The sequence below is a fragment of the Podarcis pityusensis genome (assembly GCF_964106645.2).
Source record: "Podarcis pityusensis genome assembly, chromosome: 8".
NCBI lineage: Eukaryota > Metazoa > Chordata > Lepidosauria > Squamata > Lacertidae > Podarcis > Podarcis pityusensis.
This window is the reverse complement of record NC_138033.1, coordinates 2,309,663-2,334,773: the sequence shown is the minus strand read 5'-3', so window position 1 is coordinate 2,334,773 and position 25,111 is coordinate 2,309,663. Positions and strand designations below refer to the sequence as shown.

General features: G+C 49.6%; 1 protein-coding gene across 1 annotated transcript in view; it reads left to right on the top strand.

Annotated features, from left to right (window-relative positions):
* Positions 1-5,342: 5,342 nt before the first annotated feature.
* Positions 5,343-25,111, top strand: part of PLEKHG2 (pleckstrin homology and RhoGEF domain containing G2) — a 68,867-nt gene continuing 49,098 nt past the window's right edge. Inside the window, exons 1-3 of the mRNA XM_081016704.1 lie at positions 5,343-5,783; positions 23,596-23,669; positions 24,388-24,812. Of these exons, the coding sequence (XP_080872830.1) occupies positions 23,621-23,669; positions 24,388-24,812 (474 nt within the window). The 5' untranslated portion in view covers positions 5,343-5,783; positions 23,596-23,620. The remainder of the gene's footprint in view (positions 5,784-23,595; positions 23,670-24,387; positions 24,813-25,111) is intronic.

Here is a 25,111-nt window from a genome sequence, read left to right as displayed (position 1 = left end):
TCGCTGGCCAAACTTTGCTTTGGCTCTCGGGAACGGTGGAGAGACTCTAACTCACTGTGCATGTGGAGCACAATGAAAGCACAAAAGCAATCCTGGGAACTGTAGTTTGCTAAGGGTGTGGAGGGAATTGTGGGGGTCTGCTACAGTTCCCACGAATCTTGGTTTAGGGCTGGAGGGCTGATTTTTCGGTGTGATTTAAACCAGTGTCCTTCGACAGCTTTAAAGGTGTGTGTGTGTTTTTTACACTCAAGTGGTGTACATAAATTTCACGAAATAAAATAAAAAATAACCTTGTGTCCCCAAATGTTTGTTGGACTACAACTCCCATAATCCCCAAGCAGCTTAGGCAATGGTCATGGACCATGGGAGTTGTAGTCCAACAACATTTGGAGACCCAAGGTGGAAGAACGCTGCTTTAAATGGTGCCTAGGCCCAGATCCAACAATCTGCACCTGTCCTGAAAGAGGCCTGTTATGTACTGAGTTGAATAGGATCCAGAATACAGCAGTCTGATTGGTCCACAGGAGCCACCCAATCCAGCTCCAGGTGGAAGTGAAGCTGCAACCTGATTGGCCTACAGGAAAATCCCGGAATTAGCCAATCACGTGGGGCCCATTGTGTAAATAATGTATATAAAGCAGACATTCTGGGGGAACTTCCATTCCTCCTCACCACGATGAGCTGAATAAAGAGCATGAAATCCACTCTCAACTCCGAGTATATTCCCACCCTCTTGTCCTGGGTCCTTTTACTCTGTTTTGCCCGTGCACTCCAACATTTATCTGATGAAAGCAGGGACATCCTATTCCATAATCATAATAATCATTTTAGCATCTTAAAAAGCAGAGACATCACCTTGCCAACAAAGGTCCGTATAGTTAAAGCCATGGTTTTCCCAGTAGTGATGTATGGAAGTGAGAGCTGGACCATCAAGAAGGCTGATCGCCGAAGAATGGATGCTTTTGAATTCTGGTGCTGGAGGAGACTCTTGAGAGTCCCATGGACTGCAAGAAGATCAAACCTCCCCATTCTGAAGGAAATCAGCCCTGAGTGCTCACTGGAAGGACAGATCCTGAAGCTGAGGCTCCAAGACTTTGGCCACCTCAGGAGAAGAGAAGACTCCCTGGAAAAGACCCTGATGTTGGGAAAGATGGAGGGCACAAGGAGAAGGGGAGGACAGAGGACGAGATGGCGGGACAGTGTTCTTGAAGCTACCAGCATGAGTTTGACCAAACTGCGGGAGGCCGTGGAAGACAGGAGTGCCTGGCGTGCTCTGGTCCAGGGGGTCACAAAGAGTCGGACACAACTAAACAACAACAGTCTCTGCATTACAGGTGGGGATGGACGGAGAATTTCAGTTTGTGTTTTAATGAAAAACCTGATTCACGCTTCCCAGAACAACATGCAAACTGGAACACAGCTGGTCCAAGGGGTCACGAAGAGTCGGACACGACTAAACGACTAAACAACAACAACAATCATCATTTTATTATTGGTACCCCACCCATCTGACCGGCTTGCCCCAGCCACTCTGGGCAGCTTCCAACATAGATAAAAAGTTAATAATACATTAGACATTTTTAAAAACTTCCCTTGGAGGGTCTGTCAGTCGCAACCTGCTTCCCTCCTGGAACGGGAGAGAGGTCCCATCTGGTTTCTCCAGAGAGTTGACATCAGCCAAGTGTCGATGCAAATGGCAATGAAAGCCCCCATGCCAACAGCTCAGGGTTTGAAACTGAAACAGGGAAAAGAGATGTGTTTTGGGATACCTATGTACCTCGTCTCCTGAGCACAGGCAAGTTCTGGCATGGCCTTGGTTGAGGCATGAAAACACCTTCCTGGGAGGAAGACGTTCCCTGCATTATGAATGCTGTTTTAAATGCGGAATTTATTATTGTGGTTGTCACTATTAATCGCCCGCCCGTCATCCTAAGATCCCAGCGCTTTACAATTAAAACACAACGGGCTGGCGGAGGAAAAGGCTATACAGTGGTCCCTTGGTTCTCAAATGCCTTGGGACTCAAACAACTTGGAACCCAAACACTGCAAACCCGGAAGTGAGTGTTCCGGTTTGCAAACTTTTTTCGGAAGCCGGACATGCTCTGTTTTGAGTGTCACACTTCCGATCTGATTGTCTGTATGTTTTTGCTATTTATTTTGCGTTTTTGGTTATGTGGCTCTTTTTTGTTTGTTTTTGTGACTGTGTGGAACCCAGTTCAGCTACTGATTGATTGATTGATTGATTGATTGATTGATTGTGTGACTACATTGTTTATTGCTTTCATTTTATGGATTTTATGGATCATTTTATGATTTTATGGATCATTTTATGGACCACCAGCATTAAGTTTGGAGTAGTTTGCAAAGATCACCAGTGTTGAAGCAATGATTCTTCAACATCAACTTTGTTTCCCTGGTCGTGTTGTCCGGATGCCTGATGATCCTCTTCCAAAGCAACTACTCTATTCCAAACTTAAAAATGGTAAGCGTATTGTTGGTGGTCAACAAAAGAGGTTTAAAGACTCTACAAGGCAAATCTAAAAAAATGTAGAATAAACACCAACAACTGGGAAACACTGGCCTGCGAGCGCTCCAATTGGAGAACAGCCTTTACCAAAGGTGTCCTGGGCTTTGAAGACACTCGAACTCAGGACACAAGGGAGAAACGTGCCAAGAGGAAGGCACGCTTGGCAAATCCAGACCGTGATCAACTCCCACCCGGGAACCAATGTCCCCACTGTGGAAGGACGTGTGGATCCAGAATTGGCCTCCACAGTCACTTATGGACTCATTGTTTATGGAAGACAATCTTACTTGGCTATGAGGGATCACCACAGAAGAAGAAGAAGAAACTGGACGGGGGGGGGGGGGAATTGGTCTGATCTAGGAGGCATTTCTTGTGTTTATTTTATTGAACCATTTTCCTTACATTCTGGGGGTATATAAATGTTGTGACTGATGTTGATTTCGTTCCTATGCTGCTTTATATTTTTTTTAAAAAAAATACCTCGAAGCAGTTCATTAATACATCAAAGAAAGCACTCCAAAATAAAAAGTTGCAGAGGAAGATCAAATATAAAATACCCCTTCGAAACAACATAATTAACAGGAAAATGAGACATAAATTAAATAATAAATAAAACAATATAGTAGAAACTAATGGGAAGGCAGGGTTGAGTCATCTTGGTGGCAAATGTTGCAGAGTTGGATCATTCAGTGTGCTTGAGCATCAGTTGAGAAGTTTGGTTCAGCTTTTGAACAAAATCCAATCTGCACTCTCCCAGAAACATTACACGAACCACATTTTGCAATGTTGAATCTCCAACGCAAAACATAGGTGCAAAAATGCACTTGCGTGTATGCAGGCTCACATTCATATGGGGGAGGGCACAGAGAAAAAAATGCCTGACTTGGTTCCATTCATTTCAGTGGGTCTACTCTGAGTAAAAGCGAATTGGCTATAATCCATAGGATGGGCCGCAAAAATTGCATACGAAAATGTGCTCGTTTGGGGAAAATCCACGCTAAAAATGCTGGTGGTTGTTTTTGTTTTTTGCAAGGATCAAAAGCAAAATTTCAAGCTGACATGGAAATGAATTTAAGACTGGGAAAATTGGAAACCGATAGAAAACGAAATTGACATAATTTAGTCCAACATCCCCACTGGTGTGTGCGGCCTATTGGAAACCTAAAAATAGACCTTTGGAATGTATTTGCAGATTTATATGCGTAATGTTAAGTTCCTCGCATCTGAGGAATGTTTTCGGTTTGTTTGAACTAGATGTCTCCTCCCCGCTTTCCCATATTGCAGGGAAGTCTTTCTCAGCCTTGAGTTGCCAGATGTTGTTGGACTACAACTCCCATCATCCCTGACCACTTGGTCCTGCTAGCTGGGGGTGATGGGATTTGTAGTCCAACAACATCTGGAGACCTGAGGCTGAGAAATAAGGCGTGTTTCGCTCTTCACCAGCAGCTACCAGTTCTCAGTCATCCATAGGAATGTCTTCGCAGCTTCCAGAGTCTGTAGTCTAGTCACTGTTTATTTTCCAAGCAAAGGGGTGTGGGAAGCCTTTTCTGACTCAGGGACATTGGCCTTGAATGCCAAACATGTGGGGGTAAGCTCTGGCATTTTCTCAACAAGGAAGGTGCACATTTGTGTTTTGGGGAAGGTGCACTTTGTGGCTGCTCAGAGAAACCTTTGCCATGTCTCTTCACAAGTCGCAAGGCTCAGCTGCGACACCAGAATGATAATTGTGGCAGTTCTAGCCACCAGCAAACATTATTATTATTATTATTATTATTATTATTATTATTATTAAAACACTTTGTACTTTGTACATGCTCAGAGCAACTCTCATGTTTCTTTACAAGTTCCAGGTGGCACAGGGAAAACAATCGTGGCAATGGTGGTGAAAACCCTCCGAGCCAATTCCAGCCAAGCTTACAGTACCACCAACCAACGAAATAAATTTTAAAAAATGTCCAGTAGCACCTTAGAGACCAACTAAGTTTGTTCTGGGTATAAACTTTCGTGTGCATGCACACTTCTTCAGATACCAGATATTTCTTTCGACTGCGTCAGACCAACACAGCTACCTACCCGACACCAGCCAATGAGTTTTAAATGCACTTTGTGCATGCCCAGGGAAACCCTCGCTACCCTTCTTCCAAAACCCCGGGGCTCAGCTGTGGCACCAGAAAGTTAAGTATGGGTGGCATAGCAGGGGGAAAGCCTCTGTGCCAATTCCAGCCAAGCTGACAGTTCCACCAGCCAACGAGTTTTAAATGCACTTTGTGCATGCTCAGAAAAATTCTCGCCACGCTTCTTCCAAAGCCCGGGGTGCTCAGCTGCGGCCCCAGAAAATTACTTGTGGGTGAGAATCCTCTGTGCCAATTCTAGCCAAACTTACAGCACCACCACCAGCAAACATTGCTATTATTATTTTGGTAAGGAATTACGCGCCGGGGGATGCACCGCGCGTTTGGATGTTCAAGGTTCAGCTTCCACGTGGAAGAACAAAAAAACTCGACCAGGGATCTCTTTTTTTGGTCTTTGTCTTTGACCAGGAAAACGTAGCAGCTTTGCCAGTCTGGGGAGCGAGGAGTTAAAAGCCCGCCCTCCCGCATCTGTCTGCGCACAGGAAACTCTCCAGGAGAAGTGAGTGTGAGAGAATTTCTTGCTCGGCTTTTTCTTCCCTCCTCCTCTCCCCTCGCCACCCCCCCCTCCGTGCAACACCCCCCCCCTTCTCCCTTCATTTGCTTGTTCTCCTCTCCCCCCACCTCCTTCCCTCCACCCCCTCTCCCCTCCCCCTTCCTTTCACCCTCCCCCCCACCTTCATCTCCCAGTTTCTCCAGCTGGGATCTGTTGCGCGCCTGGTCTCCCAAAAAAAAAGAGGAGAGGTGGCTATATTTGTCTCTCTCCAGAAATCTCCCAAACCCCAAGAAATCTGCAAGAAAAGGAGGGGTGGGGAATCTGGAAGAGGAGGCTTGGGGGGTGGTCTGGCTTAGCCCCCCCTCTCCCCACAAGCTCTAGGGGCGGGGGAGAAAGAAAGAGAGAGAAAGCGAGAAAGACGTCTCCGAGTGTGTGCAGTCAAAGGAAGGCGTTTTTTTATTATTATTCTTTCTACCAGCTGGATCTGAGAGCCAGGAGCGTTCCCCTTCCTTCCCACGCCCGGGGGGGCTCGGCCAGTATCCCCAGCATGGCAGAGGCAGCGGTGATGGTTTGGACTGGGAACTGAGAACCGGGAGACGCGAAGACTCCGGCTCCGGCACAATCTGGCAGGGTGAGTCGCGCGTCGATGCGCTTTGGAAACAGCGGTTCCCCAAAAATGTCCGGGGTGTGTTTGTGTGTGGGGGGGATCTATAATGCCTGCATGGATGTCTTACTCGGAAGTAAGCCCCCTTGAGTTTCCTGGGGAGCTTGCTCCCTCCCATTGGCTCTGCTGGAAGGTTTGGGTTTTTTGATCCTGGCAGAGAGGCGAATGTTGGAATACAAAGGGGGTTTTCAAGAGCATGTCCAGAGTGCTTTTTACTCACAGGCGCACTTAGTAATAGCCAGTGGGGCTTAGTGTGGATTAAAAGCACTTTCAGGCCAAAGATTGTGTACCTTCCAGGTAGATTTAAGCTGGACCTCTTTATCTCTCCCCCACCCCGTCCCCCAAAATTTCTTTCTGTTAAAAAACACCCTCAAAAATTTCCAACACAAAAGAGCTAGCTCCTTTGTGCTGGGAGTTTTTGAGGTTTCATATAGTTAAACATAGGCTTGCTTTCAGGTGTGGTTGAGAGAGGCAGGGTGGTGCAGTGGTTAGAGCAGGACGTAGGAGACCAGGGTTCAAATCCCTCGCTTGGCCCTGGAACTCCCTGCCTCTCAGCCTACCTCGCTGGATGGTTGTGGGGTTTTGCCGAGGAGGGGGATAACGCCGCTGCCTCGAGCTCCTTGGAAGGGTATAAATGTAGCGACTCAATAAATAAACAAGGGCTCTCTGCACATGCTCTATGAGGCACGCAGCTGGTTAGCCGTCACGTGGTCTTGGGCCTGGTTTCCTCCATCTGCGGCCGTGGGGTGCGGTGGGGCACAGGCGTCCCGGGAAGAATGCAAGGCAGGATTGTAAAACACGCTGGGCGTAAATGTGATGAATAACTGGCCTGCCTTTGAACTGAGGGACACTGCCTCGCAGGAACGGCGCCTCCTCCCCGGGACACAGGCTTCTGTGGGGCAGGCCTCTTTAATCCCCAGCATGGCCTTTTAAAGTTCTGGTGCCAGGAATCCTCCCCTCCGCTGCGCCGCGAAGTCACGCTCCCCTCTCCTCTCATAAACTTTGGTCACGCATTTCTGGGGGCCTGGCTCTCATCAGCCCACCGCTGGCATTAAGAGGAGTTGGGCGCTCTGCGCATGTTCAGAGGCACCCTTGCCGTTTCCCCAGAGCGGAGCTTTGGTACCGAAAAGCAGGTTGTGGGGCTAAGGCCCCAAAGGAAGAGGTTTTGGAGGGCAGGCTTGCTTTTTTTTTTTTTTTTTTGCTGCTCCGGAAGGGAGGGCCTGAGGCGGTGGGTTCAAATTTTGAGATTCCGGCTAAACTTTAGGAATGACTTTTTGAGGGCAGGAGCTGCTGGCACTCAAACGTACGTCCTCGGAAGGTGGTGGACTCTCTTTTGCTGGTAGTTTTTAAACAGAGGTTGGATGGCCGTCAGGGATTCTTTAGCTGAGATTCCTGCCTTGCAGCGGGTTGGGCTAGATGACCGCTGGAGGGCCCCTCCCAACCTTACAGTTCTGTGTTTCTCGCCTGATTCCAGTTGCTGTTCTTTTGCAAGAACCGCTGCTGCCGTCGCTACGCTTTGGGTTGGGTCGCCTTCTGCTTCAATGACTCCTATGCTCCACCCCGATGCTGCAACATTGAGCATCTTTCCCACAAGGAAACTCAGTTGAACTAATTGAAGCTCGTTAGTTTCAAGTAAGGGCTGGGCAGTGGAAAAAGGCAGGTTTTTGCGCTCAAAATGCCCAGTTGCAGGGTGGGTCTCTGATGCATGTTTTATGCTTGTCTCTACGGAACCAAAGGGATGCGGGTGGCGCTGTGGGTTAAACCACTGAGCCTCTTGGGCTTGCCGATCAGAAGGTCGGTGGTTTGAATCCCCGCGATGGTGTGAGCTCCCGTTGCTCGGTCCCTGCTCCTGCCAACCTAGCAGTTCAAAAGCACGTCAAAGTGCAAGTAGATAAATAGGTACCGCTCTGGTGGGAAGGTAAACGGCGTTTCCGTGCGCTGCTCTGGTTCGCCAGAAGCGGCTCAGTCATGCTGGCCACATGACCCGGAAGCTGTACACCGGCTCCCTCGGCCAATAAAGCGAGATGAGCGCCGCAACCCCAGAGTCGGCCATGACTGGACCTAATGGTCAGGGGTCCCTTTACCTTTACCTTCACCTACGGAACCAAAGCACCCATCTTTCACACTCCACACCCTGGGAGCATTAATTCAGAATAAGAGAGCACCATTTTTATCTTGGGTACCAGTTAGGAACAGAAGAACCTGCGTCAGAATGAGTCGGATCGTTCGTTGGTCCATTCTGGCTCCATACAGGCAGCACTGACTGGCAGCCCCAGCTCTCCAGGCTTTCAGGCAGGTAGTCTCTCCCAGCCTCCCTTTGGAGATGGTAGGATTTTACACTTGGATGGGACCCCAGGGGTCATCTAGTCCAACCCCCTGCAATACAGGAGTCGCAGCTGTTGAGACTAGAACCCGGGACCTTTATGCATGCAAAGCAGACACTCTGCCATGGAGCTCCAACCCTTTCTGGAAGCTGCTTTGTACAGAGTCAGGCCCTTGGCCCATCCAGCTGTGTATTACCTGCACAGACTGGCAGCAGCTCTCTAGGGTTTCCAGCAGGAGTTTTTCCAGGATTTGAACTCAGGACCTTCTTCATGGAAGGTGCCGGCTCTACCATTGAGCTACCACCCTTTGCCGGCTGTGGATTCTGCTGGGTCACACAGCTCTCCATTTCCCATAGGGCAGTTACTTTGGAGTAAACCACTGTTTACTTCAAAGGGGGGGGGGAGGTTAGTGCAAAGTGATGCCCTCCACACACCCCACCTTCTCTGGCGGACTCTCCTTCCTTGGAGGTCTTCAAACAAAGCCTAGATGGCCATCCCTGGGGGAGTCTTCAGCTGTGATTCCTGCGTTGCCACGGGGTTGGAATGGATGACCTTTGGGGGTCCCTTACAACTCTGCAATCCTGAGAATTAGGGTTAAAGAAAGACCAAACCAAAAGGAAAAAGTGTGATCTCTCTCTCTCTCTCTCTCTCACACACACACACACACACACCAGGTTTCGCCAACTGGGCCGCTTCCAGATGTTTGGGACTACAACTCCCATCAGCCCTGATTGTGGCTGATGGGAGTTGTAGTCCAAAATATTTGAAGGGTGCCTGCCAGCTTTGCGAAGCCCGGTGTGCCAAAACACCAAGCGCCGCATCAACAAACCTTCTCACATTTTGAACTTTGTGCATGGGCAGAGTTTAGGTGCGCATTGCGTAATTATTTTTTTTGAGGGGTTGGTGTTGTTCTTGGGCTTCCTACAGGAAGTGGGAGGCTTGGCTTGGCTCGCCCTCCAGGAATCCTTCCTAGGAAAGTCCCTGTGGATCCGTGAGGCTTGCTGGGCCGTTGTTGTGTTTTTAACAGCGCAGGCGAGCGAGTGTGGGGGTTGCGAGATCTAGCACCCTAAAAAGCGTGTCTGGGATCCGTTCTGCGGCTGAATGCAGAGAGCAGGGAGGTCTTCAGTTGGGAGAGTGGGGAAAAGAAAGGGGGGAATATCTGTTCCGGGAGCTGAGCGTGGAATGCAATGCTCGGTTTTTCAATGGAGGGAGAAAGGGAGTCATGTGTCGGTTTTTGTGTGGCGGGTGTGTGGGATATGGAGGAGCAAATTGCGAACAGGGGGCTGGCCAGCGGAATGGGGTAGGGGTCCTGCATTGGAAAGGCGATTGAATTTTACAGGATTGGGTTTGGAGGGGCAGATTTGGACACGAAAGAGGAGAGGAAGAAATTTCTGAAGCCAAGGAAGGAGGTGTGCAGGGCAGAGAGAAAAAGGGTTGTAAAAGGTGTGCAAAGCCTCTGGAGGTTTTTTTTTGGGGGGGGGGGGTGGGACGCAGGTGGTGCTGTGGGTTAAACCACTGAGCCTAGGGCTTGCCGATCAGAAGGTCGGTGGTTCGAATCCCCGCGACAGAGTGAGCTCCCGTTGCTCAGTCCCTGCTCCTGCCAACCTAGCAGTTCGAAAGCACGTCAAAGTGCAAGTAGATAAATAGGTACCACTCCGGCGGGAAGGTAAACAGCGTTTCCGTGCGCTGCTCTGGTTCGCCAGAAGCGGCTTAGTCATACTGGCCACATGACCCGGAAAAATTGTCTGCAGAGCGGACAAACGCTGGCTCCCTTGGCCTGTAAAGCGAGATGAGCACGTAACCCCAGAGTTGGTCATGACTGGACCTAATGGTCAGGGGTCCCTTTACCTTAAGGGATGCAGGTGGCGCTGTGGGTTAAACCCTGAGCCTCTTGGGCTTGCCGATCAGAAGGTCGGCGGTTCGAATCCCCGCGACAACAGGGTGAGCTCCCGTTGCTCAGTCCCAGCTCCTGCCAACCTAGCAGTTCGAAAGCACATCAAAGTGCAAGTAGATAAATAGGTAAATGGCAGGAAGGTAAACGGCGTTTCCGTGCGCTGCTCTGGTTCGCCAGAAGCGGCTTAGTCATGCTGGCCACATGACCCGGAAGCTGTATGCCGGCTCCCTCAGCCAGTAAAGCAAGATGAGTGCCGCAACCCCAGAGTTGGTCATGACTGGACCTAATGGTCAGGGGTCCCTTTACCTTAAGGGATGCAGGTGGCGCTGTGGGTTAAACCCCTGAGCCTCTTGGGCTTGCCGATCAGAAGGTCGGTGGTTCGAATCCCCGCGACAGGGTGAGCTCCCGTTGCTCAGTCCCTGCTCCTGCCAACCTAGCAGTTCGAAAGCACGTCAAAGTGCAAGTAGATAAATAGGCACCACTCCGGCAGGAAGGTAAACGGCGTTTCCATGCGCTGCTCTGGTTCGCCAGAAGCAGCTTAGTCCTGCCGGCCTCATGACCCGGAAGTTGTACTCCGGCTCCCTTGGCCAATAAAGCGAGATGAGCGACGCAACCCCAGAGTCGGTCACGACTGGACCTAATGGTCAGGGGTCGCTTTACCTTTATTTAGGTGCTGGGAAGGCATTGCAAGGGGCTGAAAGGATCGCGAGGCAGTGTGTTGTAACAGCTAGAGCGCTGGGCTTGGAATTCAAATTCCCCCACTCAGCCAGCTGCAACCAGCAGCAGTTACTTCGCGGCGGGAGAAAACGCACTCTGCACATGGACAAAACGGTCTCTGTAATCGTGGCCCGGTTCAGCTTCTGCTCTGGACATTCTTGACAATACAGTGGGACCTCGGGTTAAGTACTTAATTCGTTCCGGAGGTCCGTTCTTAACCTGAAACTGTTCTTAACCTGAAGCACCACTTTAGCTAACGGGGCCTCCTGCTGCTGCCGTGCCGCCGGAGCACGATTTCTGTTCCCATCCTGAAGCAAAGTTCTTAACCCGAGGTACTATTTCTGGGTTAACGGAGTCTGTAACCTGAAGCGTATGTAACCTGAGGTACCACTGTATTATCTTTTGCATTTGTATCCCACCTTTTCCTCCCAAGGGCTGTGGCTCTCCCCCTCCTCATTTTATTCCCAAAACAACCACGTGAGGTAGGTAGGTTGGTGGGGTTGAGAGGCAGCAACTGGAGATTCGAACCCAGGTCCCAGTCCTCATATCAACGCCACAACAACCCTGCGAGGCGGGTTAGGCTAAGGGGCAGCCTCCAGCCAAGGCCATACCAGGCGAACTCCATGGCTGGGCGGGCAGGATTTGAACCCTGACCTATCCCAGGTCCTAGTCTGATACTCTAACTGCTACACCACACTGCCTCTCTGTATGGATGCAGTTGGCCTAAAACAAGACTTGGCTCCTTGTAGCCTGCCTTGCCCTGAGGGTTTTCTGTGTGTTCCAAAAAGGGGCGAGGTTCATCTCAGGTCAATCTGCCTCCGCTAGACTGGACTCGGAAGGAAATGGAATTTCTTGGGTTTCTTTCCTTTCGTTTCAGCAATGATGGCATGAACTATATACGTTGCTTTCTGCTCCTCGCTTCCCCAGAAAATTCAGGGCAGCTGTGGAGAGGGCTGGCAGAGGAGATGGCAGTGGGGCACAGCCGTCGCTGTTATTTTGGAGATTGGATGGGGGGAGAAGGTGGTTTGGGAACAGCCGCCGGTCCGTGGCAAACGAAAATTAAAAGGTGACAAGCAAAACTATAAAGGAGGCATGCAGAATGAGTCCAGTTGCACGTGGGTTAAAACAGCAGAGACTATCAACGTTGCCAGATTATCAAGGATCTTTCCAGATTTGGCAGCCATGTCTTGAAAACGATGTCACGAAGGAATGCCAAATAGTCCCCGTCGAAATCTCAAATTATACATAGTTTTCTCCATTATAAGTGAGTGGTACCCAAGTGTTCAGTGTAAGATCTGTGGCTGTTTTCCATTGAGTTCCTATGTATGCTGCCAAGATTCGATTCTTTTGTCAAGATAACCACATTGGTGTCTTAAAAAAATAATAATCAACCACATTAATTTTGGGAAACAAGCAATAGCTTCTTTAGTAACGTTTCTGATTTTGGGTGTTGGCAGCACTGAATGGGATAAGGATGCAGCGGCCAGGATAGGACCCAGAGTTGGCATCTGAGCAGGGCTGCAGGTGGCTGCTCATCGTCAGATTGCAAACCCTTAGGCATGGAAATCTTCTGCAGCATCTAAAAAGAAAAGAAAAGGTAAAGGATCCCTGATAGTTAAGTCCAGTCGCAAACGACTCTGGGGTTGCGGCGCTCATCTCGCTTTACTGGCCGAGGGAGCCGGCGTGCAGCTTCTGGGTCATGTGGCCAGCATGACTAAGCCGCTTCTGGCAAACCAGAGCAGTGCATGGAAACGCTGTTTTCCTGCTGGAGCGGTACCTATTTATCTACTTGCACTTTGACGTGCTTTTGAACTGCTAGGTTGGCAGGAGCAGGGACTGAGCAACGGGAGCTCACCCCATTGCAGGGATTCGAACCGCCGACCTTCTGATCAGCAAGCCCTAGGCTCAGTGGTTTAACCCACAGCGCCACCTGCATTCTCCATCTAGCATATATTCAACACAAAAAACAGTGACAATTTGCTGTTGGCAAAGGACAGCTGGACATATAAAGGGCCCCATTGCCTTCAGTAGCTTAGGGCCACATCAAACCTAAATCCATCTCTGCCTGGGACCTGGAAGGGCAACTTGGAGGCTTCAGGTCATCCTTGGAGGACCAACAACCCTTGACCCCTGTGTACACCACCGCCTCTTGTTTGGGAGAGAGGCAGTGGGGATGCAAGAATCAGCCACTTCAGTTTTCCATAAATGCCTTTTTCTGGTGCTTTTCAGTCCCTGGGGGAATTTTAACACTTTGCTCCTTCAAATCCCGAGACAGCCGCTCCATCAAGCGCCTTCTTTCTGAAACGTTGATTTGGCAAAGCTTATCGGAGGGGACCAGCTGCCTCGCTGCCGCCTTCGTTCCGGAATGAGGCATTTGGCTGGTGTTCGCCAGATTGGGTTTTGGAAAAAAAAACTGTCAGCTCTTTAGACATTTCACTCCGTGTCCTTCCCCGTCTTCTTCTTCTTCCTCTTCCTCCTCCTCCTCCTCCCAGCTGCCTATGCCTGGGAGAAAAGAGGCCTTGCATTTTGTAATTGCTTCTCATCAGATTCCATTGTCAGGGGAACGAACGTCATGCCAAGACAAGGAGCTGTGTAAACGGACTTATGGGATCCGTTTGTCAGAAAAAAGGACCTCATTGATACGCATAAGAACATATGCAGAACCTCCTGGATACTTAATATTTGTGGAGATGATCAGCAGAATTTGAATATTGTTGTTTAGTTGTTTAGTCGTGTCCAACTCTTCGTGACCCCCTGGACCAGAGCACGCCAGGCCCTCCTGTCTTCCACTGCCTCCCGCAGTTTGGTCAAACTCATGCTGGTAGCATGGAGAACACTGTCCCACCATCTCGTCCTTTGTCGTCCCCTTCTCCTTGTGCCCTCCATCTTTCCCAACATCAGGGTCTTTTCCAGGGAGTCTTCTCTTCTCATGAGGTGGCCAAAGTCTTGGAGCCTCAGCTTCAGGATCTGTCCTTCCAGTGAGCACTCAGGGCTGATTTCCTTCAGAATGGAGAGGTTTGATCTTCTTGCAGTCCATGGGACTCTCAAGAGTCTCCTCCAGCACCAGAATTCAAAAGCATCCATTCTTCGGCGATCAGCCTTCTTTATGGTCCAGCTCTCACTTCCATGCATCACTACTGGGAAAACCATGGCTTGAACTATATGGACCTTTGTCATCAAGGTGATGTCTCTGCTTTTTAAGATGCTGTCGTCTTTTAAAAGAAGCAGGCGTCTTTTAATTTTGTGGCTGCTGGAGGTGATGGGCCCAGTGGCCATGATCTTCGTTTTTTTGATGTTGAGCTTCAGGTTCTTTAGTTCCTCCTCACTTTCTGCCATCAAAGTTGTGTCATCTGCATATCTGAGGTTGTTGATATTTCTTCCGGCAGTCTTAATTCCGGCTTGGGATTCATCAAGTCCAGACATTCGCATGAAAGGAGCCATCAATAGCCATCTCCTCCTCCATGAATTTGACCAATCCCCTTTCTAAACCACCCAGGTTGGTAGCCACCACTTTCTCCTGTGGCATGGAGTTCCACAGTTTATGCGCTGCATGAAGAAGCTCTTTGTTTTATCTGCCCTGGATCTTCCAACATTCAGCTTCATGGGTGTCTGAAAGTTCCAGCATTGTGAGAAAGGGAGAAGAACATTTCTCTACCCACTCACTCTACTCCAGGCATAATTTTATGAACTTCTGCCATGTCATCTCTTGCTTGCCTCCCCCCCAACCCCTCCCGAAAAGTCCCAAACGCTGCGACCTTTCTCATGGGGGAATTGCTTCATCCCTTTTCTAGGCCTTTTCCAACTTTGCAATCTCCTTTTCCAGGTGAGCTGACCAGAACTGTACACAGTACAGTGGTACCTCGGTTCTAAAACGCCTTGGTTCTCAAAAGCTGAAAACCTGGAAGTGAGTGTTCCGGTTTTCAAACATTTTTTGGAAACCGAACATCCAATGCGGCTGTTGGCAATTGTTTCCGGAGCACCTGCACCAATCAGAAGCTGCGCCTTGGTTTTCGAACATTTCGGAAGTCAAGCGGGCTTCTGGAATGGATTAAGTTTGGTGCTTTTGTTTTTGCTATTTGTTTTGCATTTTTGTTTTTGAGGCTTTTTCGGTTAATTTGTTTTTGTGACTGTATGGAACCCAGTTCAGTTACTGATTGATTGTGTGACTGCGGAAATAGATAAAAGCCCCCTATCCAAACAATGACTATTATCCGTGCAGGTAAGGAAAAATAATAATTTTTATTTTTATCATCTACAATACTGTCTCGTTTATTTTATAGTACAGTACATTGATTATTGCTTTCATATTATGGATCAATGGTCTCGTGAGATAGTAGAATTCATGTGAAATTGCTGTTTTAGGGGTTGTTTTTAAGAGTCTGGAACGCATTAATTCACTTTACTTCCTATGGGAAAGCGTGCCTCGGTTTTGGAACGAATGGACTTGCGCAACAGATTAAGTTTGAGAACCGAGGTACCACTGTACTTCCAAGGTGGCTGCGCCGCAGAATTGTATAATGGCATAATGATCCCGGCAGTTTCATTTTCAGTTTCTTTCCTAATGATCCTCCTGTTTTTCACCCTTTAGCTTGGGAGGGGTAGCCCCTAATAAGGAAGTGGGGGGGGGTATAGAGGGAGCCTACAGCTTTGGGTGTTGATCTGCTCTCCTCCGGTGGAGATGAATGGGGGGAAATGAAAACCCATTTGTGGATCAAAGGACTCGCTTCTTTCTCTCCGGCCTGGCTCCTGGCAGCCTGTCACCAGCTGGCAGCCCTGCCAGACTTCCTTGCCAAGTTCCTCCAGGCCCGTCTCGCCCGGAGGCAGTGGAAGGGAGAAGGTGGTTGTCAAACTTCTCTTACCAAGCCCACACCCAGGCTGACAGCCTCATCGCTAGCTTTGCAGCCGCAGGCCCAGGGGCTACTAAACGTGGCAGCGTGGCCCCCGAGTGCCTCTGTGTGGACCCCGGACTCCCCCTAGGCAGCAGAATTTTCCCAGGCAAAACCCACATGGACCTTCTTCCACCCTGTTCTTGAACGATGGCAATGCCTTCTGGATGGAGAGATGTGTGAGAGTGTTTATGCAGAAACCTCAGGCTTGAGTGTGGCTGGGATGTAAGGCAAGAGTATTGTTAGCCCAGAAATGGAAGCAAGAAGAATTACCGACGAAAGAAGAATGGCAGACGAAATTAATGGACTATGCAGAATTGGACAAAATGACAGGAAGGATTCGAAACCTGCGGGACCAGAGATTTAGGGAAGATTGGAAGAAGTATATGAATTATTTGAAGAGCAGCTGTAATCAACAAATTATGCTAGGAGGACTACAAGAAGTTTTGTAAGGAGAAATATATGAAGCATTGCAAAGTAGAGAAAGAATAGAGATATTAGTTATGAGATTTAAATGTAATAGTGAGAGTAAGAAATGTATATTAAATGAATAGATTGGAAAATTTTCAAATGTGATTGATGGAAGTCAAAAAATTGTATAAGATATAAAAGTGTGTTTAATTATTGTTGGAATAATGTAAAGTGCATGGAAACGCAGTTTACATTCCCGCCGCAGCAGTACCTATTTATCTACTTGCACTGGTGTGCTTTCGAACTTCTAGGTTGGCAGGAGCAGGGACCGAGCAACAGGAGCTCACCCCGTCACGGGGATTCGAACCGCCGACCTTCCGATCAGCAAGCCCAAGAGGCTCAGTGGTTTAGACCACAGCGCCACCCGCGTCCCTGTGGCTGGGATGTAGCTTCTTCTTGTTGGCATCCATCTGTGTCAGGAGATAACGTAGCAGCGCACCTTTGGGGGTAAGGTCAAGCTGTTGGGACGGTTGCAGCTCCTGCTGGGGGTGTAGAGACTGATAGGGGAGAGACATGTTTCATTGCACCTGGGGCAGACGAAGGCTGCAGTTGCACCATGATGTTTCTTCTCTCTGTGCTCCTTCCAGTGGTCATTCCTCCTCTGGTCAGAAAGTGTGAATTAGGTAGGTTTACTCTGAATGCAAACGGAATCAAATTCCTCCCCCCCTACTCCCGAGGAGACCTCCCGCTACTCTGCTCTCTCTGTGCCGTTGCAAACGTTGCGGGTACTTTCAAGCATAGCTCATAGAACTGTTTTGTCTCCTGCACAAATCTTGTTTTGCATTGGTGAATACTGCAGTCATTTTTTTTAAAGCCCTGAACAACTTGGCACCATTTTACCTGTGAGATCGCTTTGATCGGTGGAATTGGCACCATTACTAGTGCCACATAATCGTGGCATTTGTCTGTCTTGGAAGACAGTGGAGGAGTGCATCTTTGGGGGGTGAGGTCAAGCTGTTGGGACAGTTGCAGCTGAGACCGATATGAGAGAGACATGTTTTGTTGCAGCCGGGGCAGATGAAGGCGACCAGTTGTCCTGCTACTGATGCACCATGGCATTTCTTCTCTCTGCCCTCCTCCCAGCAGTCATTCCTCCTCTGGTCACTGCTGTGGATGCACAACCGGTCCGTCCGTCTCCAGGCACAGTGGTCGTCTGCAAGGGATTCCCACACTGATATCGGCAGCCTTCATGTTACGTTTGCAGACATTTTTGTAGCGCAGAGTTCTGCCAGTGGTGTCTGAAGCCAGCTCCCCGCAGAGCACCTCCTTGGGGATCCTGCCCTCTTCCGTTCTGCAGACATGACCAAGCCAGCGTAGACGTCGCTGAGACAGGAGTGCGAAGAGGCTGGGAACGTCGTCTTGGAAGAGCACATCTCGGTTTGGAACAATGTCCTTCCGTGTGATCCCAAAACAGCCAAGAGGATGGAGCAACTCCCCAACGAGGAAAGATTGCAGCGTTCAGGACTTTTTAATTCAGGAAAAAGGTGAATTAGAGATGACATGATACAAGTTATATATAAAAAGGGGATGATAGAGAGAGGTTTTTCTTCCTCTCGCACAACACTGGAACATGTGGACATCGAACAAAGCTGAACGTTGGAAGATTCAGGGTGGATAAAAACAAGCAGGTGTTCCTAGTTAAACTATGGAACTCCTTGCCACCGGAGACAGCGATGGCTTTAGGAGAGGGGTGCACAAATTCATGGAGAGGGCTATTTTTTTTTATTTAAAAAATTATTTAGTTTTACAAATTCGCTCACATAGATAACGTTGTTACAAATATAATAATTTTGCACAAGATTCTTCCGAATCCCAAGACTTTCTTCCTCCCCTCTGTGGTTTCTTTAAATAACACTTTTTTTAAAACTGCATGTTGTAAGTCCATCTAATTTACCATCCTCAATTATATCCAAAGTCTATGTATCGTTGCAGGAGTTACTTAAAGCCTGCCAAAGAGTTCATGTGTTTGCAGTAGTCTTTCAAATACAGTACAGTGGTACCTCGGGTTAAGAACTTAATTCATTCCGGAGGTCCGTTCTTAACCTGTAACTGTTCTTAACCTGAAGCACCACTTTAGCTAATGGGGCCTCCCGCTGCTGCCGCACGATTTCTGTTCTCATCCTGAAGCAAAGTTCTTAACCCAAGGTACTATTTCTGGGTTAGTGGAGTCTGTAACCTGAAGCATCTGTAACCTGAAGTAAAGGTAAAGGGACCCCTGACCATGAGGTCCAGTCGCGGATGACTCTGGGGTTGCGGCGCTCATCTCGCTTTACTGGCCGAGGGAGCCGGCGTACTAAGCATGACTAAGCTGCTTCTGGCAAACCAGAGCAGCGCACAGAAATACCGTTTACCTTCCCGCCGGAGTGGTACCTATTTATCTACTTGCACTTTGACGTGCTAGGTTGGCAGGAGCAGGGACAGAGCAACAGGAGCTCACCCCATCACGGGGATTCGAACCGCCGACCTTCTGATCGGCAAGCCCTAGGCTCTGTGGTTTAACCCACAGCGTCACCCGCGTCCCGAGGTACCACTGTATATATTTGTCCCGTTCTTTGTTGAAGTTTTGATCCTCCTGGTTTCTGATTTTCCCGGGTAATCATGCCATTTCTGTGTAATCCAGTAATTTCATCTGCCAGTCATACCTAGTATGTATCATGTTGTCTTTCCAGCTCTGGGTAAAACCGGAGAAGTATCTCCTGCTTAGACTACTGCAATGTGCTCTACGTGGGGCTACCTTTGAAGGTGACCCGGAAACTGCAATTAATCCAGAATGTGGCAGCTAGACTGGTGACTGGAAGCAGCCGCCGAGACCACATAACACCAGTCCTGAGAGATCTGCATTGGCTCCCAGGACGTTTTCGAGCACAGTTCAAAGTATTGGTGCTGACCTTGAAAGCCCTAAATGGCCTCAAAGGCCCAGTATCCCTGAAGGAGCGTCTCCACCCCCATTGTTCAGCCTGGACACTGAGGTCCAGCACCGAGGGCCTTCTGGCGGTTCCTTCATTGCGAGAAGTGAGGTTACATGGAACCAGACAGAGGGCCTTCTTGGTAGTGGCACCTGCCCTGTGGAACGCCCTCCCTTCAGATGTGAAGGAAATAAGCAGCTGTCTTCTCTTTAAAAGACATCTGAAGGCAGCCCTGTTTAGGGAAGTTTTCAATATTTAATGCTGTATTGTTTTTAACACTTGATTGGGAGCTGCCCAGAGTGGCTGGGGAAACTCAGCTAGATGGGCGGGGTATAAATAATAAATTATTATTATCTGGCTATGGTCGGAGGCAGAGATGCTTTTGAATCCCGGGTTGCTGGAAACAGAGAGTTTCCCACAGGCCTCTGTTTGGCTGCCGTAAGACGGAGGATGCTGGACTCAATGGGCCTTTGGCTGTCCTGAGCTTCTGAAGTCTTGGCAGACGGAATGGAGAGAGAGGTTTGCGATGTGATGTGCGTGGCATCCTTGCATCCTTCTCCTCCTCCATCCGGTCCTCTCCTTTCCATCTCTGCTCCCAGGCTCCATGTTTTGCCCCCTTGCCCTTCCCCATAGCGTGGTGAAAAGTTCTCATATGGTCCTGGGGACAGGGAGGGCGAGGAGTGGGGAGGAGGGCGATGTCGGAGGCCTCCGCTTTTTCCTCTCTGACCTGCCGCCTCTCTTGAATGAATTCATTGTTTCCCAGACGGAGCGACCTTTTGCTCTCGCCCTCTCCAGGATGGAGTGACGCATCCCCCTTCAGTTTACCCAACCCTCTACGGGTTTTTACAAGACTTCCAGGGGACAGGGCTGGAACAAAGGCTGTTGTGTGGGGAGGGCGAGCGAGGCGGTCGAAGGAGAGCTGCCGGTTTAGCCAAGAACCACCAGTCGCAGAGAGAGAGATTTTTCTGCCTCCACCACCCACAGACCTCACAGGAACTTAGGAAAATAGGAAACTGCATTATACAGCCAGAACCAAAATTTCGACGCCTCTCGCACTGGTTTAACCCCTTTCCGTTTTAACAATACAAATTCTGCGAACATTCACCATATCTCTTCAAAATCATTTCTTCTACATATTCCCCGTCTTACCTTAATGGCACATTTTAATTTATCATTAAATTAAATTTCTCAGACTAGCCGCCTGAGAAACAGTTTCTACCCAAATTGGTTTTAAACGCATTGGAAGGAGTCTGTAGGGACGCGGGTGGCGCTGTGGGTTAAACCACAGAGCCTAGGGCTTGCCGATCGGAAGGTCGGCGGTTCGAATCCCTGTGACGGGGTGAGTTCCCGTTGCTCGGTCCCATCTCCTGCCAACCAGCAGTTCGAAAGCACGTCAAAGTGCAAGTAGATACCGCTCCAGCGGGAAGGTAAACCGTGTTTCCGTGCGCTGCTCTGGTTCGCCAGAAGCGGTTTAGTTCTGCTGGCCACATGACCCAGAAGCTGTATGCCGGCTCCCTCGGCCAATAAATTGAGATGAGCACTGCAACCCCAGAGTCGGTCACAACTGGACCTAATGGTCAGGGGTCCCTTTACCTTTACCTTTTTAAGGAGTATGGGAGTATATTGTATTTAAAAATGGGGTATCAGAGTTTTTAAGGGGCTAACCAGGTTGGGATAGCAGACTTGTTGGGTTTTGAATGTCTGATGTAGATTTTTCAATTTCGTTGTTCTGTATGGGACAATGACAATAAAGATTATCGTATTGTATCGTATTAATAGCTATATCCCAAACCTCTTTGTACCATTCTTCCATTTTATATTCTGCTAGCCCCCTTCCACTTCCTTAGCAAAACAAACCTCTGGTTACGTGAAACGTACTCAATGAACACACAAGACGTAACCGGCTGTACTTTTGAATAAATAAGGTATAATGTCCATTGTATCAAATTGCAGATTTCAACGGAAGTCCCATAAAGTTCAACGAAAAAAGCAGAAGACCCAGTGGATCAGTTCATTCTCTAGCTCAGCCTTTCTCAAGCTGTGGGTCCCCAGATGTTGTTGAACTACAACTCCCATCACCCCTAGCTAGCAAGGCCAGAGCTCAGGATCATGGGAGTTGTAGGCCAACAACATCTGGGGACCCACAGGTTGAGAACCACTGATCTAGTCAGTTCATGCATAAGGTCCATACATGTATAAGTGTCTATTCCACCTGTCTGTTCATAGAGTCCAACAATCCACACGAAAAGTTGTTAAAGTTCCACAGAATCCTTTCACAGAGTCTAAGACGAGGATTTCCGGAATATTAGCCTTGTTTCGCCATCCTAAGCTTCATCAGTAGAACAGACTCATATGTAATATTACAGGATAGTGGACCTTATAGCATAGCAGTGGTTGCTGTCAATAAATTTGTGAGCGAGTCCTTCATAGCCTGCGAACCTTCCACCCCATCGTAAATTGATAATAGTGCTGCCTCTGGAGTTTTGTTCAGCTTTAACCCTGTGATTTCTGTTATCTCCTTAAACACCCTTTGCCCCCCAAAATTGTACATATTTACACCCCCACCACATGTGAACATACCGTATTTTTCGCTCTATAGGGCGCACTGGACCATAGGGCGCACCTAGTTATTTGGGTGGGAAATAAAGGGGGGGGAAATTATCCCCCCCCCCAGTCCCAAAGAGCTAAGAAGCCAAGACAGCCAGTGGGCTTCGGGCTGCAGGCTGCTATCCGCAAGCCTTCGGAGCCCAGTGGGCATTCCCACTGCGCTCCGAAGGCTTGCGGATAGCTTCCTGAAGCCTGCGTTCGCTCCATAGGACGCACACACATTTCCCCTTCATTTTGGAGGGGGAAAAGTGCGTCCTATAGAGCTAAAAATACGGTAATTCCCCGTTTCCCGGCTGGCCCCTCCAACATATCCCTTGTGTATTTGATTTAATCTGACGTGTTAAATACCATCTCCAGGCAGGGGTCTCTTGCAGCCCACTCTGAAGATGCCCTCAGAGACTCGAACCTTCTGCATGCAAGCCAGGTTCTTGGCCCCTGACCTATACAGTCCTTTCCCATTGCAGGTTGAGGCTAAAGAAGGGATTCGGTTCTGAAAAGGTTCAGGGTGCACAGTAGGGCTGGGCGCTAATCTGGTTTTCAACTTCGTGATATATCAGCAGCTAAGGTAAAGGACCCCTGGACGGTTAAGTCCAGTCAAAGGCGACTATGGGGTAGCAGCGCTCATCTCACTTTCAGGCCGAGGGAGCTGGCATTTGTCCGCAGAGAGCTTTCCGGGTCATGTGGCCAGCAGGACTAAACCGCTTCTGGTGCACGGAGGACTGTGATCAGTGCTAGAGCACATGGAAACGCCGTTTACCTTCCCGCCGGAGTGGTACCTATTTATCTACTTGCACTTTGTGCTTTCGAACTGCTAGGTTGGCAGGAGCAGGGACTGAGCAACGGGAGCTCACCCCGTCGCGGGGATTCGAACCGCTGACCTTCTGATCGGCAAGCCTCAGTGGTTTAGACCACAGCGCCACCCGCGTCCCTCAGCAGCTAAACATTGTGCTATACATATAGATCACAATGTTTGAAATAAACATCGTGCTATACAGATAAATCACAATGTCTGAAATAAGGATGGAGCTCTGTAGAGCCATGGGCTGGCTTCACGGTTTTTCCCACATTGTGATTTTTTGCACAGCACACACACACATCATTTTTTGGCGATATATTGCCAGGTCACAAATAATGAAACCATTATCATGATACGGGCTTCGAATCGATTTTGGACATTATATCACCCAGCCCTGGGATGCGGGTGGCGCTGTGGGTTAAACCACAGAGCCTAGGACTTGCCGATCAGAAGGTCAGCGGTTCGAATCCCAGTGACGGGGTGAGCTCCGTTGCTTGGTCCCTGCTCCTGCCAACCTAGCAGTTCAAAAGCACACTTGTGCAAGTAGATAAATAGGTACCACTCCGGCGGGAAGGTAAACAGTGTTTCCATGCGCTGCTCTGGTTCGCCAGAAGCGGCTTAGTCATGCTTTCCACATGACCCGGAAGCTGTACGCCGGTTCCCTTGGCCAGTAAAGCGAGATGAGCGCCGCAACCCCAGAGTCGTCCGCGACTGGACCTAAGGGTCAGGGGTCCCTTTACCTTTACCTTACCCTAGCATGCGGCGTCCCTAGAAATATACAGTACAGGAAATGTGTTGGCTGAGAATGGTGTTCTGGGGAGCAGAGATGGTAAACAGCCTGCCCTTTTTAAAATTGTGATGAAGAAGAAAGCAAGTTCGAAGGCTAAAAATGTAAGATCAGGATGACACAAAAAACTCCCACTCCATGCAGTTGCCTGTGAAAGCTTGTGCACCGTTTAAAAGTGCAAAGAGGCAAAGGCAAAGTCTGAACTCTTTGCAGCTTTATGGTGGCCACAGATTCTGGTTTCCTCGCCTTGCCTCTTCCATCTACCATAATTTTCTTTTTACTGTCGGATGGAATGTACAGCTTCGTATTTCACGGTGCATCAAACTGCTGGTGCAGGACCTTCAGAGAGCTCCCCTGAACCCTTTCTAACAGTTTCCTTCCTTCCTCGCAGGACGGGCGCCGGAGACCACATCACCATGCCCGAGGGAGCCCGCAGGGGCAGCACCAAGAGAGGCGGCAAGGCAGGTACGTACGCAAACCCACACACCAGCAGAGATTGTGCAGCCCCAAAGCACCCTGTCTATGGGGCAGCTTGGCCGAGGGGAGCTGTTTCCGTCCCAAACTTTTCCCGATTGGCAAAAGCTGCCTTATTGGAGATCTCTGTCTCTGAAAAAGCCCAGCCCGGCGTGGGTTCCCCTTCCAGTGCCTGAGGCTTTTGACAAATAAATCCCAACCAAAGTCCGCTCGTCGGTTTTTGAGCATGTGCGTCTCTCTCTCTCTCTCCATCTAGCCGCACGCTTTTTGCAAGCGGCGAAAGCTTTAGATGCAAGATTGTGGTACTTGGGGGGGGGCGGGAGGGAGGAAGCGGAGGAGAATAAGTGTGCGGCCCTTTGCACAACTGCCTCTCCTCCCGGCATCCTTCGCGAGGCAAACCACAGCTTCAAAAGGTGAGAGAGAGAGAGAAGAGAAAGCCACAAAAGGATGTTGAAGAGAGCGAGGAGGTTTTCTATTTTTTGAAAAGCCGGGGAGGGAGAAGGTAAATGCAGAAGACTTGTGGGGAGGTGGGGGGCTAGGAAAAAAGACCGACCTCCTGTTGAACAGCTCCTTTGCACGTGGGGCTGGCCAGAGATGGGTCAGGGCAGACGTCCTTTATGGTAGGGGGCTGAGCGTGCAACTTTTTATTTATTTCCAACCCCTGCTGCGTTCTCTCTTTTCCGTTTCCTCCTGGCCCCCCGGCCCACAGCACCCCGGCCCTCGTCCGTCTCCTCGCTGAGTGGTCTCGGCTCCAGCATGGCGTCCGACCCCATCTTGGGCAGCTGCACCTCAGTCAACACCGTGTGCTCGGACAGCGACCGCCCGGTCAGCCTCAGCTCCTCGGCGTCGTCCGCCTCGCTGCCGGACAGCCAGAGTGCCTTTGGCAGCAGCGGGGGGCTGGGGGGCTGCCCCCCAACTTACCCCCAGCACCAGAACGGCAGTGACATCAGCCTGGACCTCACGCCGGTGGCCTTGCTGGACAGGCCGGGGGAAGCCCAGGTGGGCCCAGGTTGGTCTCCGAGTCCGGGCAGGGCCAGAGAGCGCCGGATGAAGCTGTCTCACCTGGACTGGGTGGTGATGGAGATCGTGGAGACGGAGCAGTCTTACGTCCGGGACCTCAGGAGCATTGTGGAGGTAATGACAGAATGAAGGAAGGGAGAGCAGACAGGGCTGAGCGCCTGGCCTCCCCTTGCATTTTGATCCTGCCTTTCCCTCCCAGGGGCTTCTTGGCAACAGCCCTGTAAGGTAGGGCGGCAACATGAAAACAGGGCCTTTTCGGTGGTGGCTCCCCATTTGCAGAATGCTCTCCCTAGGGAAGCTCCCTTGACACCTTCATTATCTATCTTTAGGCACCAGGCAGAAAATGTTCCTCTTCAACCAGGCCTTGGGCTGTTAAGCAATCCATGGTTGTTGTTGTTGTTTTTAAAATAGGG